This window comes from Pestalotiopsis fici, assembly GCF_000516985.1.
Source record: "Pestalotiopsis fici W106-1 unplaced genomic scaffold PFICI_Scf_7, whole genome shotgun sequence".
In the NCBI taxonomy this organism is placed as follows: domain Eukaryota; kingdom Fungi; phylum Ascomycota; class Sordariomycetes; order Amphisphaeriales; family Sporocadaceae; genus Pestalotiopsis; species Pestalotiopsis fici.
This window is the reverse complement of record NW_006917097.1, coordinates 1391532-1406893: the sequence shown is the minus strand read 5'-3', so window position 1 is coordinate 1406893 and position 15362 is coordinate 1391532. Positions and strand designations below refer to the sequence as shown.

The following is a 15362-nucleotide window of genomic DNA, read 5'->3' as shown; positions in this document are numbered from 1 at the left end:
ATGTTTTGTTCAGTGCTATAGGTAGACTGGGTCACTGGAAGTTACCAGAATTCAAAGGTCTCGATTAATTTGCGGGTATTGTCTTGCACATTGCGGACTGACCAGAAAATTTGCAAAGTATGCCGCAAAAGATGTTACCATTACCGGTAATGGAGCCGGCTCTGTTCAGTGTTTGACGGTGACGTGTCTGGGTGAATCTAAACAGTCCAAAATTAGAATTATGGTTACACGATGATCAACATGTCAGACGGCTTGCCGGAAGCTCTGAAGCGGTTTGGACTCGTTCTGAAGCTGCAGAAAGCCCCACAGATTCAGCAGAAACATGATATGAGAAGCAGGATTGGCGATCCAATCACATTACAGGCGTTGCTGCCGAATGTCGTACAAGGCAGGGTGTCAACGTGTTACCCTGGCTGACGGGTACCTGGGGGCCGGACGCATTGGATCAAGATCTTGTGCAGCTCATTGCCGAACCAATAAGACGTGTTGGCAGTAAGATGACACACATATGTGCCCGATGCGAGGTACCGGAGATACGACACCATTGTCTGCGGCACAGAGTTCGACCCCTATGCATAGAGGTTCCCCATCAGTGGCCGGGAGGATTCCTGCTACAGACATTTGGTCCGATGCAAGTGACTACCTACGCCATGTGGCAATAGCAGTTGCCGACTTTCCCAATTGCTTTGGTAAGGCCTCAAGTTGGAAAAAAGAACTTGCTACAACTTTGCTGATTGGATCCTACAGTGCATAACTCTGACTTGCCCAGTCAATACGTCGGCGTATCCCGGTATCGAGCAGGCCGACCAGTAGATGATCAAAAGTCATTGACAAGCTTCTAAGGACCACATGAAGTCAGACTCGATGAAAAGATCTGCGCAAGCCGCATTTGGTAGAGTTGAACCACGAATATGTGAAATGGTCGGGCCAGGAGCATGTTCAGCCTGGTGTAAGTACGGCCCGTGACAGCCCAACCTAGACTGCCAGAGTCTCAGGCGCTCACATACAAGCGACAAAACGGCAAAGTTATTTTACCTTGGCTCGGCATCATACTCTATGACTATGCGACGACATAGATAGTGCGATGGGAGAGCTACGATTTGGTGTTTGAGAAGAACGAGCAAAAGTTTACTAGCTTTGGCAAAGGCGCGACAATTAACAGGTTCAATTCGAAGGGCAGACTTGTGGTGGTAGAAATACAGCTGAGATGGCTGTGGTTTGTGACAATGAATAGCACATGACTGTTTGTTTTCTTTGTATACCAAGAAAATGTCCGTGATATATCCAAGGGAGTATATCACTTGCGCAATTCGACTAGCCACTAACCAACGGTTATACCCGCACCCAGGTACCTTGTCTAGCGGATAAGCCCTAGCACCCGTAAGCAGTGACTATAATCTACCTAGTCCATGGCCGATATCGTCGTTTCAAGAGTCATCATTGCTTATCAATCCAACAACTAGAGTTGGCTTGAATACCAACAATCCATTTCGAAAAGAAAAGAAAAGAAAACCTGAAGCTCATAGAATCCCAATATTATCAGGTAGTACTGAAGATTGCCCAGTATGCCGCTACAAGTCCAGCCGCTTGAACTTCCAGATTTTGACATTTTGATTTCACATGCATCGTCGGATCCTCCAGGCGACGATCTCGTCGCACCCCCAAACCCAGTGGCATGGCCAGTAAGCACGCAAGCCGAGGCGCAGACGAGAGCGCGGCACTGCTTTGCGCTGCAGAGGCGCCGCTTCCTGCGAGATCCGACGACAAACTTTGTCAAGGTCGTGGACGTGGACAATAACGGCGCTGCTGCGGCGGGCGATATCATCGCCGTCGCCCGCTGGCACTTTTACCCGCAGGGATACGACTATTCTACCGAGGCGCATTGGGAGATGGCTCCCACGGCACCACTGATGGCATATCTACGAGGACACAAGGCCAAGCGCCAAGGCGAAACAGCAAACGATAACCACCCACAAGACAGACCGGAGGGTTCGGAGGGGTTGGAGGGGTACAATGATGATGACAATGTGTATCCCCCGCCCAACTTCAATCTCGCCTTGCACAATCATATTCTCTCATCCAGGGACTCGTTCCGACCCACGTGGGTGCCGGACCGCCATCCGTGCTGGGTCTTGATGCACCTTGTCACGCGTCCCAGCCAGAGACGCCGGGGAGCGGCGGGATTGCTCATCCGCTGGGGCCTGGAGCGCGCACGCGAGATGGGTGTGGATGCATACCTCGAGGCAGGGGTGCAGGGTCGTCCCGTTTACCTGAAGTTCGGGTTTGAACAGGTCGGGCCGGACAGACGGGTCGACCTCAGGGATCATGTGGGAGAGGCGGCGGGGGTCCCGAGCGAGTTCGTGCTCGCGAACATGAAGTGGAGTCCAAAGGGCCAGGCGGGCAAAAGCTCAGATGGGGACGAATAATTACTACCTAACTCCATCGCTTAGAAAATTCCTTGCCTCCATGATATGTTCTATGCTGCCCCACGATCAGATCATACATCTAGATTGTGGCTTTTCGACTGGGACCATTCCCTTTTCTCTTTGACCCTGCATAACATACATTGAATACGACGCATAGCCCCGCTCGATACCTTGCTTTAGTACCCTTGTCGTGACAAGATTACAGGCTCCCTTCCCAGGACTATTGAACGCGCAGCCGGAGAGGTTTCCCAACTCGAAAGCCACCGATGAAGCCCTGAATGCGAATTCAAGTTGTGTGTTTACAGCTTGCTGCAATGGAACCTCAAATTGTGGCTTGACAGCACCTCGGCTGGAATCAGGTCCGCATGCCGCACTTTCAGACACACATGAGAATCTAGATTTTTGTGAGTTTTCCACTTGTTTTCAGTATTCAGCAGGTTCCGGCAATTCCGACAAAGTATTGCAATACTTTCCACACCCTGTTGATGCTGTACGCATCACCTTCAGTCGCTATCCGTTGCTGAAACACAGATACCAGTGCTACTATCTACCCAGTAATGATGTGATTTAATATAGAGCTCTGGCCGATCAGAGATAGAAAGCACCGTCATGTTTGCCAAAATGATACTGACCTGTTTCATGTTGCTCGTCGTCCGAGACTGATACCCGGCCGTATGGGTGAGTCGGTGGACGACTGCATGCATTTGGCACAATAACTACAGGGAGATACGTAACAAGAGTTTGATAGCATGGGACTCTGCTCTGTCTCCAAGAATCTAGCACAACTTGGGTTGAAGCCCGATTATCAATCACGAGGCAGCATGGCTGCATCAGTACGCCCACTCTCCATGATGCAGCCAAGTTGCCGGGACTGACCCAACAGTCTGGTCAATGTGGCATGTTGTCTGAGCATAACGCATACCTAGTTTCGTATTCTGTAAGTATCATTGGTCCTAGGCAAGATTCCTTGTCCAAAAGTACATAATCGCAATGCAAGATAACAACGGCAGTTTTACATGTAGGTATACCTCGTGACTTTCATGACAAACGAATCTTACCATGTCTGCCGATAGCCATTTGCTCTACAATCGGACCCTGGAGGTTGAAAGATGGAACCATAATATGCCTCAAAGAGGTGATAGGAATGTGTCTATTAATCGTATAGTTATTCTATGCTTACGAATCATGTCAACATTTCCCCTCTCTTCACCCATCCGGATGGAGGAAACACTCACAATCAAATAAGTCATCAAATCGCAAGAGGCCACTTGGTTGCCTATACAAATCCCGAAGTTGCTTGCCTTCTCCATCCACATTATTATTTGACATACCATTTACGAGTACTACTTTCTCCACCCAAGTCTTTTGATACAACAGATTCGTAGACTGTCCGGTGCACAGCCGAGTCGAAGTTGGTCACCATCAAGGGCCCAGAATCAACTAGGTCGCACATTTTGATAATGTCTTCCTCTGAAACCCTTCCACTTCCTTCACTCTTGGTCTTTGGGCCGCAAACGGAGTTGCCGTCGGATGAAGTCATTTCAAATTTGCGCCAGGAGCTTCTCACAAACCCTCACTTGCAAGGGCTGAAGGATGCTGTCGTCGCCCTGCCCGAGTTTTGGCAAAGGTTGATAGACTTTGACTCGGATCTACACACAGTCCCGGGACACAGATACCTGAGTCAATTGAGGAATTGGCTCCAAGATGGTAGTTCCTTCGCTGATAGGGCAAGCGATGTGCCAAATCACTTTGCCCTTCCTATCACTGTTCTGTTACAAATCGTCCAGTACACAACCTATCTGGACCAACTAGGCAATGATGCCCAATCCCAGATTCTCGAGAGCATTAAGCATGGTGGCATTCAAGGCTTTTGTACAGGTTTCTTGAGTGCCACTGCGGTAGCTTTTTCCGCCAACCAAGTGGCATTCGGGGATGCTGCTGCTGTTGCCCTCCGTCTTGCTGTAGCTATCGGAGCTTATGTCGACCAAGACGGCCAATATTCTACAAAGTCTACAGAATACTCCACACTGGCAGTACGATGGAGAGAAGAAAAGTCAGAGGGCCAAAGCGAGGTCGAAAAGCTACTTCTGTACTTTCAAGATGTAAGTCCGTCCTGTTCAACATGCAGCCGCGTCCGTGGACTAATCCAAGACATTCATTAGGCATACATTTCTAGCATCAACGATGAGACGAGTGTCACTGTCACTATCAAAGCTAGTGATGTCCAAAAATTTATCAGCTCGTCTCAAAAGAATGGACTGCGGACAAAGGCTGTCCATGTTCATGGTCGCTTCCACACATCAAAGCATATACCCGCGCTAGATAAGCTGGTACATTTTGTTTCATTGCATAGCGAGCTACAGTTTCCAGATGCAAAACACTTGATTGTTCCGCTTCGCGACACTTCTCAAGGCAAGGCCATCACAGAGGGGAATTTGGCCCGCTTCGCCATTGAAAATACTCTTGTCAAGGTCGCCGACTGGCACACTACGTTAAAGTCCGCGGTCCAGCAGCTGCCCAAGTCTCATCGTACAGCTGGACTAGTCGGTTATCCAAACATTATCCCGTCATCATTGTCGAAAGATGAGGGTTTGAGAACGATGACGCTCGGAAGTCCTGCATGGACCAATCCGAAACCAAACCACAATATCCCTGTGAATGGTCAAATTGACGGCATCAATAGTATTGAGGCAGTCGATGAATCTCACGACTTGTCTCAGTACCCTCCCCATTCTATCGCCATTGTGGGCATGGCTGGGAGATTTCCGGGTGCTGATTCGGTCGACGAGTTGTGGGATTTGATCATGGAAGGGAAAACAACAGTCCAGCCTGCGCCAACCCAACGCTTTGGTCTGCCAACTACCGGAGACCATGCCAATACCAAGTGGTGGGGTAACTTTCTCAACGACTCCGACGCTTTTGATCACAAGTTTTTCAAAAAGTCATCCCGTGAAGCCGTTTCCTGGGATCCGCAGCAGAGGATTTTACTCGAAGTCATCTACCAGGCTTTGGAGTCTGCAGGATACTTTGGCGTCTCAGCCAAGCCAGAGCCTCATGACTATGGCTGTTACATCGGGGCGGTCATGAACAATTACTACGACAACCTCTCTTGTCATCCAGGCACTGCGTACGCTACAGTAGGAACCTCGAGATGTTATCTGAGTGGATGCATGAGCCATTATTTTGGATGGACCGGCCCGTCGTTGACGATTGATACTGCCTGCTCATCGTCCCTGGTGGCCATCAATACTGCATGTCGCGCAATCTGGTCCGGCGAATGCTCTCGAGCCGTGGCAGGCGGCACAAACGTGATTACAAGCCCCTTTGACTATCTCAACCTGTCCGCAGCCGGTTTCCTGAGCCCGTCTGGCCAATGCAAACCTTTCGACGCTGGTGCCGACGGGTACTGTCGCGGCGAAGCTGTGTCGGTTGTCGTTCTGAAACCGCTTGCGGATGCGATCCAAGATAACAACAATATCCTGGGAGTCATTGTCGGTTCTGCTGCCAACCAAAACCACAACTTTAGCCACATTACGGCACCGTACTCGGGGTCTCAGGTCGAGTTGTACCAAAATGTTATGAAACTCGGTGGCGTAGAACCCGAGTCAGTTTCCTATGTCGAAGCCCATGGCACTGGAAGTAAGTACACCTTTTTAATTTGTTGGTCTCTCATCGTTTCGAATAGAACTTGAGCATTGGTCGGCAAAATAAGACCGATTGCTCCATTGCCATTGAAAATCGCCGTAGGCATAATCGTACCCGTTTTACTGACTTGTGGCTTTGTATAGCTGGCGTCGGCGATCCTATCGAGGTTCGCAGCATCCGTGATGCTTTTGGAGGTCCACAAAGAGATTCAATCCTTCATTTTGGTTCCATCAAAGGCAATATAGGCCACGCTGAGGCATCTGCTGGCGTTGCCGGTCTGGTCAAGGTGCTCCTGATGATGCAGCACAAGAAGATCACGGCACAAGCCAGTCACCAGTCCGTCAATCCAAAGATTCCGGCGTTTGACAAGTCGCAAATGAAAATCTCTCGAGGCATCATTCCCTGGGAGGCCCCATATCTACTTGCCTGTGTAAACAGCTACGGCGCTGCTGGCAGTAACTCGGCTGTAATGGTGCGCGAAAAGCCAACTCGCATCAGCAAACAACCAGCGTTGCTTCATGCTTCAAAGTTCCCACTGTTTATTTCAGCCGGATCTGCCAACAGCGTGTCTCAATACAGTAGAAAGCTGTTGGGTTGGCTGAAAAGTCGCCGATCGGCAGGACATTCAGACAGCCTTGCAGAGTTTGCTTTCAACCTTGCCGACAGAGGCAATCATCAGCTACCCCATATCCTGTCTACTGTCGTCAATAGCAAAGAAGACCTCATCGCCAAGCTCGAGCAAGCATCAGCCGGTTCAGGAATCAGCAGGCCTCTAGTGCCCAAGCCTGTAGTGTTAGTCTTTGCAGGCCAGGAAAGCGACTTTATCGGTCTCTCAAAGCATGTATACACATCCTCCAAGGTGTTCCGCGGACACCTTGATGCCGTCAATGACTTGCTGGTGTCTTCCATGTCGAAAACCTTTTACCCTTCGATATTCGATTCTTGGCCCATTGATGATTTGGTGGTTTTGCATTCGGCGCTCTTTGCCGTACAGTATGCGTCTGCAAAAACCTGGATCGATAACGGGCTCAAGATCGATGCAGTCGTGGGTCACAGTTTTGGCCAACTTACAGCATTATGCATATCTGGAGTGTTATCCCTTGCCGACGCTTTGAAGTTGGTGTCTGGAAGGGCCTCACTGATGCAAAAGTACTGGGGTCCTGAGCCAGGCTCCATGTTGTATTTGGAAGCCGACCGCCTAACCGTCGAAGGACTCCTCGATACCCTCCGTTCGCAAGACGACGGTCTGTATGCTGAAATCGCATGCTACAATGGCCCCAAGAGCCATGTTGTAGTGGGCTCTTCGAGAGCCATTGAGGTTCTACAGCGAAATGTCACAGGTGCGACACACCTTCAAGTGCGCACCAAGAAGCTCAATGTGACCAATGGATTCCATTCTCAATTCACCGAGCCGCTGCTCTCGCATATCGGCGCCGTTGCCGCTGAATTGGAATGGAAACGTCCACAAATCCATCTTGAGATGACGCTGGAGCATGAAAGCAAAGAGGAACCCCATCATCAGATGGTTGCACAGCACACGAGAAACCCAGTCTTCTACCAGCAAGCAGTACAGAGGCTCGCCAATAGACTTGGAGATTCGACATGGATCGAAGCGGGACGGGGCTCTTCGACGATACAGCTGGTCAAGCAATCTACAGCAAACTCTGACCGCCACGAGTTTCATTCTCCTCAGTTGACTACAGACAAGGCACTGGATGCACTGGCCGAAGTCACAGCCAAACTTTGGAAGAGCGGTCATATGGTTCAGCATTGGCCATTTAACAGAGCCGAAAAAGTCGCATATGAGCACCTCAGTCTGCCACCCATTCAGTTCGAAAAGACTCGACACTGGCTTGGCTTCACTGGCAGACGCCAGTTTGAAGAACCCGCAGTAGAAAATGTTGCAAATATTCCAGAAACGCACGAGTTACTCAAGTTTCTCGAGTTCCGCGACTCCTCCAAGACTGAAGCAGTGTTCAAGATTGATCCCCAAGCTGATCGTTTTCAGCAAATGCTGGGTGGGCACGTAATGGCTGGTCAAACTTTGGCCCCGGCGTCTCTGTACTTTGAGATTGCTGCTCGAGCAGCGCTCTTCCTCCAAAATGACACGGAAGCGAAGACCTATGTTCCCAGCACTGAGGACCTTTTGATGAAATCCCCAATTGGCAAAAACATTGCCAAAAAGATTATGCTATCTCTGAAGAGGATCAATGACAACAGACATCCCGAGTGGACCTTTACTATCACCACGCAAGACATGGAGACTCGATCAGCCGAGCCATTCGAGCATGCAAGCGGCAAGGTCTACCTCAAGAACCGCGATGATAAGCAGGCGGCAAGAGAGCGCCAACGTATCGAGACGCTCACTGGGCATCGGCGGTACAAGGAGGTGATTAACCACCCTGACGCAGAAAAGATGCGAGGACACCACATCTATCGTGCGTTCAGCACCGTAGTCTCATACGGGGAGTCATTCCGCGGCATCAAGGAGGTTGCTTGCGTCGGCTCCGAGGCTGCAGGAAAGGTCCGCATCACGCCCTCGGCGGAGGACCCAATTGATCAACGGCTTTGCGACACGCCAATGACGGACAGCTTCATGCAATTCGCCGGTTTCTTGGTCAATTATTTTAATAATCCCAGCACAGAAGATGTGTTTGTCTGTATGCAGATTGAGCATATCGAGATTGCCGGAGGATTTGATCCCAATGCCGGAGAGTGGCTTGTCTACGCGACCATGGGTGAGGGCGGAGAGACTGCAGATGCCACGGCCGATGCTTATATCTTTGACGCCAAGACCAACAAGCTGGTTATGACTGCCCTGGGATTCAGGTTCTCCAAAATGTCACAAAGTTTGTTGGCCCGAATGCTAAAGAGTGTCAACAAGTCCGCGCTTCAGCAACCCCAAGAGGTCCAGCAAAAACCATCTTCTCGCTCCGAGATAGAATATGTGTCTGAACAAAAGCCAAAGAAGGTGTCTCAAGATTCGCCAAGTGTTGTTACGGGAAAGCGAACAGAGCTTCTCCAGATCCTGTCCAACGTCACTGATTTCGCCTTGGACGATCTCAAGGATGACGCGACATTGGAAGAACTTGGCGTAGACTCGTTGATGGCCACAGAAGTGCTCAATGATATTCGCTCAATCTTGGGTCTAACTATCGACTTGTCAACTTTCCTGTTCTTGCCAAATATTCGAGGCCTCATCGACCATGTCAACGACAAGCTTGGCCTTGTCGCCGGAGGTGAAGGTACACTCCACGAAGCATCGTCCAGCGAGGACTCTAGCTTTTCGGACTCGGCTTCAATCGAGAACGGAGATGGGTACAGGACACCATCAACACCGATTGATGAATTCTTGAAGCCTGAAGAGCAACGGCCTACAATCACTTCGGCAGCCGCCGCTTTTGAGGAATCGCGCCTCGCTTATGACCGCTTGGCCACGATTACACAGGCCACCGATTTCTGGGAAAAGGCATACCCTCATCAAGCCCGACTGGTACTGGCATACGTCGTCGAGGCATATGCCGACCTCGGCTGCGACATGCATAAGCTGCGAGAGGGGGATGTGGTGCCCCAGGTCGATGCTGCCCTCGCCAAGCACAAGCAGCTCGTGCGTCAGCTCTACCGCGTCCTGGAAGACGGCAAACTCATTACCTCGCACAACGACGGAACATTCATGCGAACCGGCGTTCAAGCCGACTCGTCTTCTGCGGAATCCATTTACCATGAAATCATCGACCTATATCCGCAGCACGCCAGCGTGAATAAGCTGGTCCGGGCAGTAGGATCTGAACTGGCTCCGTGCCTGCGGGGTGACAAGGAGGGCCTCCAAGTTGTGTTTGGCAGTCGAGACAACAAAAAGACACTTGAGGAAATGTACGAGTTCTCACCACTCATGCGGACTCCCACGCTCGTTCTCGGCGAGTTTCTAGAAAAGGCCCTGACAAGGGCAACCGGCAGAGGCAAGTTCCGCATCCTCGAGATCGGAGCTGGTACCGGTGGCACGACGCGCTACATTGTCAATCACCTCCAGAGCTTGGGCATTGAGTTCGAGTACACGTTTACGGACCTTGGTGCTTCTCTCGTCAATGCCGCGGCCAAGAAGTTCAAGGGGGTTCCCGAGGTGTCTTTTGATGTGTTGGACATTGAGAAACCACCAAAGCAAGAGTACGAGGGCGCGTTCCATTGCATTATTGCGACCAATTGCATCCATGCTACAAGGAACCTAGACGTATCGCTTGGTAATATCCGAAAGATGCTCCGAGATGATGGAGCCTTGACCTTGATCGAGATTACTCAGAACATGTTTTGGTTGGATATTGTGGTTGGGTTGCTGGAAGGGTGGTGGCTCTTTGACGATGGCCGTGAGCACGCACTCGTCGACGAAAAGCACTGGGAGCGCAGGATGAAGGGCGCAGGGTTTGAGCAAGTCTCGTGGAGCGATGGTCTCTCACCAGAGTCAAAGACAGTACGGGTCATTGCCGCCTTTCCGACTGGCAATACAGTCCCCGACAGACCCGTAAAGGCTGCAGTGGAGACTGTGGTCTACAAGAAGATTGACGATCTCGAAATTCAGGCTGATATCTACTATCCCACTGAAATGGAGATTCCGGACAAGGGTCTTCCAGTTGGTAGGTGACTAGACATTTATTGCTCTCAATCTTGATCATCGCTAACAATAATAAGCGTTGATGATCCATGGGGGTAGTCACATGTTGTTCAGCAGAAAGGATGTCCGACCAGCACAAACACGTCTCCTGATGCGGAAGGGATTCTTGCCCGTCAGTCTGGATTACCGGCTTTGTCCTGAAGTGCCCCTTCAAGAGGGTCCCATGACAGACGTATGCGACGCTCTCGATTGGGCGCGCAACAAATTGCCCAACATTCAACTACCGCGCCGCGGATTGAAGATTGATGGAGACAGAGTCGTGGTCGTGGGATGGTCGTCTGGAGGACAGCTGGCCATGTCCCTGGCTTGGACTGCGCCAGCGCGAGGTCTTCGTCCTCCCGAATCCCTGCTCATCTTTTATGCGCCGACCGACTACGAGGACGAATGGTGGCAGCATCCCATCCAGCCCAACGGAGCGGCGTACCAGGGCCAGGAGTACGACGTTCTTGACGGTGTCCGGGACAAGCCCCTCACCAACTACGACATGGTCGGAGCGTGGGAGGAGCCCATTTCGGACCCGCGGAGCTGGCACGATGCGCGATGCCGCATTGTATTGCACATTAATTGGAAAGCACAAACACTGCCCGTCATTCTCAACGGGCTGCCGAGCAAGCAAAAGGCGAATGCCGAATGCTCTGCTGACAAGCAACAAGATTGGGGCGCCCTCCCCCAGCCGTCGCTCGACGTTATTAGGGCCGCCAGTCCGCGGGCTCACATTAGACAGGGCGACTACAAGGTGCCAACGTTTTTCGTGCATGGTACGAGTGACGATCTGATCCCGTGGCAGCAGAGCCGTGGAACCTTCCAGACTCTGGCCGAGAAGGGTGTCGCAACGGATCTCGTTCTCCTCGATGACGGGCCCCATATCTGTGACCTGAGTAGCGACCCGAGGTCTGACGGCTGGAAGGCAGTTCTAAAGGGTTATGACTTTCTTATTTCTCACTCTGAATAGGGTTATTTGGGGCATTACTGGGTTGGAACAGCGTTGGTCGGAGTCAAATAAATCATTTTGCAGTCAGTTATCATGTCACGATCACACTCGTTTTTACAGACGCAGCTATATTAAGAGTATTGATTACGTCAATTGAAACATGACGCAAATAAACAAGGGTTGAGGTGAATGTCAACTCAGCCTCGATCAATCGGTGCCTCAATTGACCCGGCACAGTCTTCCATTTTGCGTAGGGTAGTAGTCAAGCTGATCCGTAATATACCAATCCTCTGAGCCCACTGCCGTATGAGCATAGAGCACCCCAGTAGGATCATATTTTTGCTTCAAGCCGTAGAGATAATCGTAATTGTCTCCCCAGAAAGTCTTCTGCCAGTTGGGCTCGTTTGCGTCGGCTTCATTCAAGTAGGCGCCGCCGTTTGGGGCGATTTCGCGCCAGGGCTGTAACCGCTGCACGAGTTCCTGGTTCGCGGCCGCAATTTCTGGAGCGGTGGTGTTTTGCGACCAAAAGGCGGCAGACATGAGGAACAGACAAGTGCCTCTCCACGCCGGGTCGACGGCGTTGGTCTGGTTGACGAGCGGGTTCGACGCCGGTTGGACATTGTACCCAAAGAAGGAGCCCGAGGACTCGGCCGTGTGACGGAATATGGCCATTTGGGCAGCGACCGTTTCGGCGTCTTCCCAGTTGGACGCGGGAAAGAGGCGGGAGCCAGTGTGGAACGCCCAGCTGCCCGCCGTGTTCGTGCTCTCGGGCCAGCTGTCGTCAAACGCAGAAAGATAGTCGTCAAACTCGACGGTCGTCAAGTTGTCGAGGGGTATATCGAGTTCATCGAGACGATCAAATAGAGGCTGCGATAGAGCCAGGACTTCTTTGGCGCTCAGATCTGGGGCTAGCTGCGGTGCCATGGAGAACACGCAACCGGTGGAATTGCTGCACTGAAAGGACCAATAGCTATAGATGCCGGCCTTGGGCCACTTGGGGAACTGAGCAAACAAGGCCTCGGCTCCGGCCCAAAAAGTATCGAGAGGAACACCGGACCCAAAGCTGTAGGTTGACTTGGTGATGCGCGTCTTGGGATATGCTCGGATGACTATGGATGTCACGACGCCCCAGGTACTGCCGCCCCCACCGCGGAGGGCAAAGAACAAGTCTGGAAAGTTCTCTTGGTCAACGGACACAAACTGCCCGCTCGGAAGTACGACTTCGAGTGATACGACCTGGTCGGCTGCCATGCCGTATTTGGAGATGAGAGGTCCATTGCCACCACCGGCTATATATCCACCTGCCACACCAACAGTCTAGGGGCCAAGGCGTCAGTGTTTGAGCACACACAAGCCGAGTTCATCTTTCGAAGCGGTGATTGAGAATACTCACGCGTGCGATGCCACCCGTCACCTGCACTCCCGTGTCGTTGGCGGCTTTGTAGAGCTCTCCGACAGTGACACCAGCGCCGACTTTGAATGCCGAGCCATTACGACCTGATGCGTCGACAAAGGAATCACCCAAATACTTGATATCGCGCAAAAAGTGTGTCCAGATTGACAAGGCCCCGGCGCCGGTCGATTTCCCTATGAAATCATGGCCAGTGTTCTTGATATTCAATCGGAGATTTTGATTTCGCGCAAAGTTGATGGCCAACTGTATTTGTGCAACTAAAAACAAGAAAGACATTTAGGTTACTGCTAAACATAATATAACAAGGTATACGTCTTACCATTTGTCACGTTGACGACATAAGCTGGTTTACCTCCCATTATGCAAGTCGCATTTGGGCGTGCGAATGCCGGCGGCACGCAGGTGACGCCTTCAAAAAGGGGAAAATTCAGACCCGTAGGATCATTGGCTCTGGAATGTGATCAGCACAGACAACAAGGCTGAAAGAGGATTATTTGAAAGCGGAAAGACTTGCTGCCACTCGGGATCCGACCAAAGCTCAGTGACCTCTGCGCATTTCGCCTCATCGTATTGGGGCCACTCGGGGTAACACACTGCTGCAGACGGTACTCCTTGAACCAGTGCGCCTCCCAGAGAAATGTTGAAGTTCTGCCATTGAGACTCTGTCGGCCATTCAGCATCGCCAGGCATGAATTTGCATTTTGGAGTGGAGATGTTCCCGTTCAGTCTTGTTTGAGCGCTAGCGAAATCGTATGATGCTGTAATATCAGGATGGTTGTCGAGTGCTTTGGGTGTCAACTGTATGGTCTCGTAGTCAAAGTACTTCACACTGGATACCGCTATGCTATGGAGAACCTTTTCAGCAATCGGTGAAGTCACTAGAAGAAGGCATTTTGTTAATTTTTCTTCCCCCATTCGTAATGCTTGTCAACTCGTAGCATTTCCAATTAATGTTCGTACTGACCGGAGTTTCCATCTTGTCCGATTGTAAAGGACACAAAGAAAAAGAGGTAAAGTAATTTTCCTACCCAACGAATCATGGCCTTGGACTATAATGTAGGTCAACAAGCAAAAAACTGAATGCTAGAAGGGAATGAAGAAGCAATGTAATAGTTGATCACGGCTGCTTCAGTCTGATTCTTATTTCCCCGCATAAGTGACCTTTCATTGCAATTATTTCCTTTGCCGGCTCAATGTGAAATGCACCATTCAGAAGTCTGCATGCCTCATGAGTTATTGGGGACTGTGTGTACCTAGTAGTAACTAGTGGGCAAACGAGCAAGACATATGCACTGCTACGTCGGATATACTAACCCATGCTGACCCATCAAGGCCACAGTATCTCTGGCTTGTGAGGGACTGCAATATTCAGCGAGAAAGAAAATGGGATTAGATTTGCCCCCGCTATTTCGCTCTTGTAGTATACCTTTCATTGCGGGCTTCCTATGTCAACTATTGCTAGTTGGGCAGTCTTAGACGCATGAATGCATTTGGCGGCATTCGGCGGTCTCGAAACTCTTCATCCACATCGTATGTGATTTCGCCCACCTGGTGAAATCCCACCTTCTCGTAGGCGAGGCGGCCCATGGTTGATGCCTCAATGATGGCATCGAGGTCACCCCTCCGCTTTGCCTCGTCAAGTCCCCACTGCACCAGCTTCTTGGCAACGCCTCGCCTCTGGAACGCCGGGTCCGTCACGCACAGGTCGAGCACCATGATGGACTTTTGCTTCGACTCTGGCTGTGCTATCTGCCGGAGAACCTCGTAGCGATTCTTGTGCAGAGACGTCAATAGTTGCGTCACGTATCTCCGCTCCCTCTCGTTGTCTGGGTAGACTGAAGTAAAGTCTATTTTTCCGGGAACCTCGCCTTGACCAGGAATTGCAGAGGCGTGAAGCCAGATGGCGAGGCCAGCAATGACCCGAGAGCCTTCAACGGCGGGATCCGGCAAGGTCGCCTTGATAAAAGTGGTGTTGCCGCCCGCCTTGGTAGCCTGCCAACGATCTCTCAATTGTGCCACGTTCTTGGCTTTTCCGGCTGGTTGGTCCCAGTCTGGGTTCATGGCCATCCAGATTCCATCTTTTGTCTGGTGGCCAAAGGCATTCGCGGTAACATCGTACGCCGCCTCGAAATCAGAAGGGTCTGTAATGACTTCGATGCGTACATCCTCATTTGATGGGGGTTGGGAAGCCATTATAGAGTGACTCGAAGATGTAGAGTTTGTCGACACAAATTAGAGTTGTATGTAAACTTTGAATTATGCTAACTTGACAAGCTTGCG

General features: G+C 51.0%; 4 protein-coding genes across 4 annotated transcripts; 2 read left to right on the top strand and 2 right to left on the bottom strand.

Moving 5' to 3' along the window:
* Positions 1-1565: 1565 nt before the first annotated feature.
* Positions 1566-2426, top strand: PFICI_10089 (uncharacterized protein; the record flags this gene model as incomplete). Its single annotated transcript, XM_007838670.1, has 1 exon — positions 1566-2426. The coding sequence occupies one exon, from the start codon at positions 1566-1568 to the stop codon at positions 2424-2426; it is 861 nt and encodes a 286-aa protein (XP_007836861.1).
* A 1460-nt stretch (positions 2427-3886) lies between these two features.
* Positions 3887-11689, top strand: PFICI_10088 (uncharacterized protein; the record flags this gene model as incomplete). Its single annotated transcript, XM_007838669.1, has 4 exons — positions 3887-4528; positions 4589-6065; positions 6215-10699; positions 10755-11689. The coding sequence occupies 4 exons, from the start codon at positions 3887-3889 to the stop codon at positions 11687-11689; spliced, it is 7539 nt and encodes a 2512-aa protein (XP_007836860.1).
* A 198-nt stretch (positions 11690-11887) lies between these two features.
* PFICI_10087 (uncharacterized protein) lies at positions 11888-14058 on the bottom strand (the record flags this gene model as incomplete). The annotated part of the gene is made up of 5 exons (XM_007838668.1): positions 11888-12985; positions 13062-13339; positions 13402-13532; positions 13603-13960; positions 14043-14058. The coding sequence occupies 5 exons, from the start codon at positions 14056-14058 to the stop codon at positions 11888-11890; spliced, it is 1881 nt and encodes a 626-aa protein (XP_007836859.1).
* A 482-nt stretch (positions 14059-14540) lies between these two features.
* Positions 14541-15275, bottom strand: PFICI_10086 (uncharacterized protein; the record flags this gene model as incomplete). The annotated part of the gene is made up of 1 exon (XM_007838667.1): positions 14541-15275. One exon carries the CDS (start codon positions 15273-15275, stop codon positions 14541-14543), a length of 735 nt encoding a protein of 244 aa, XP_007836858.1.
* Between the last annotated feature and the right edge of the window lie 87 nt (positions 15276-15362).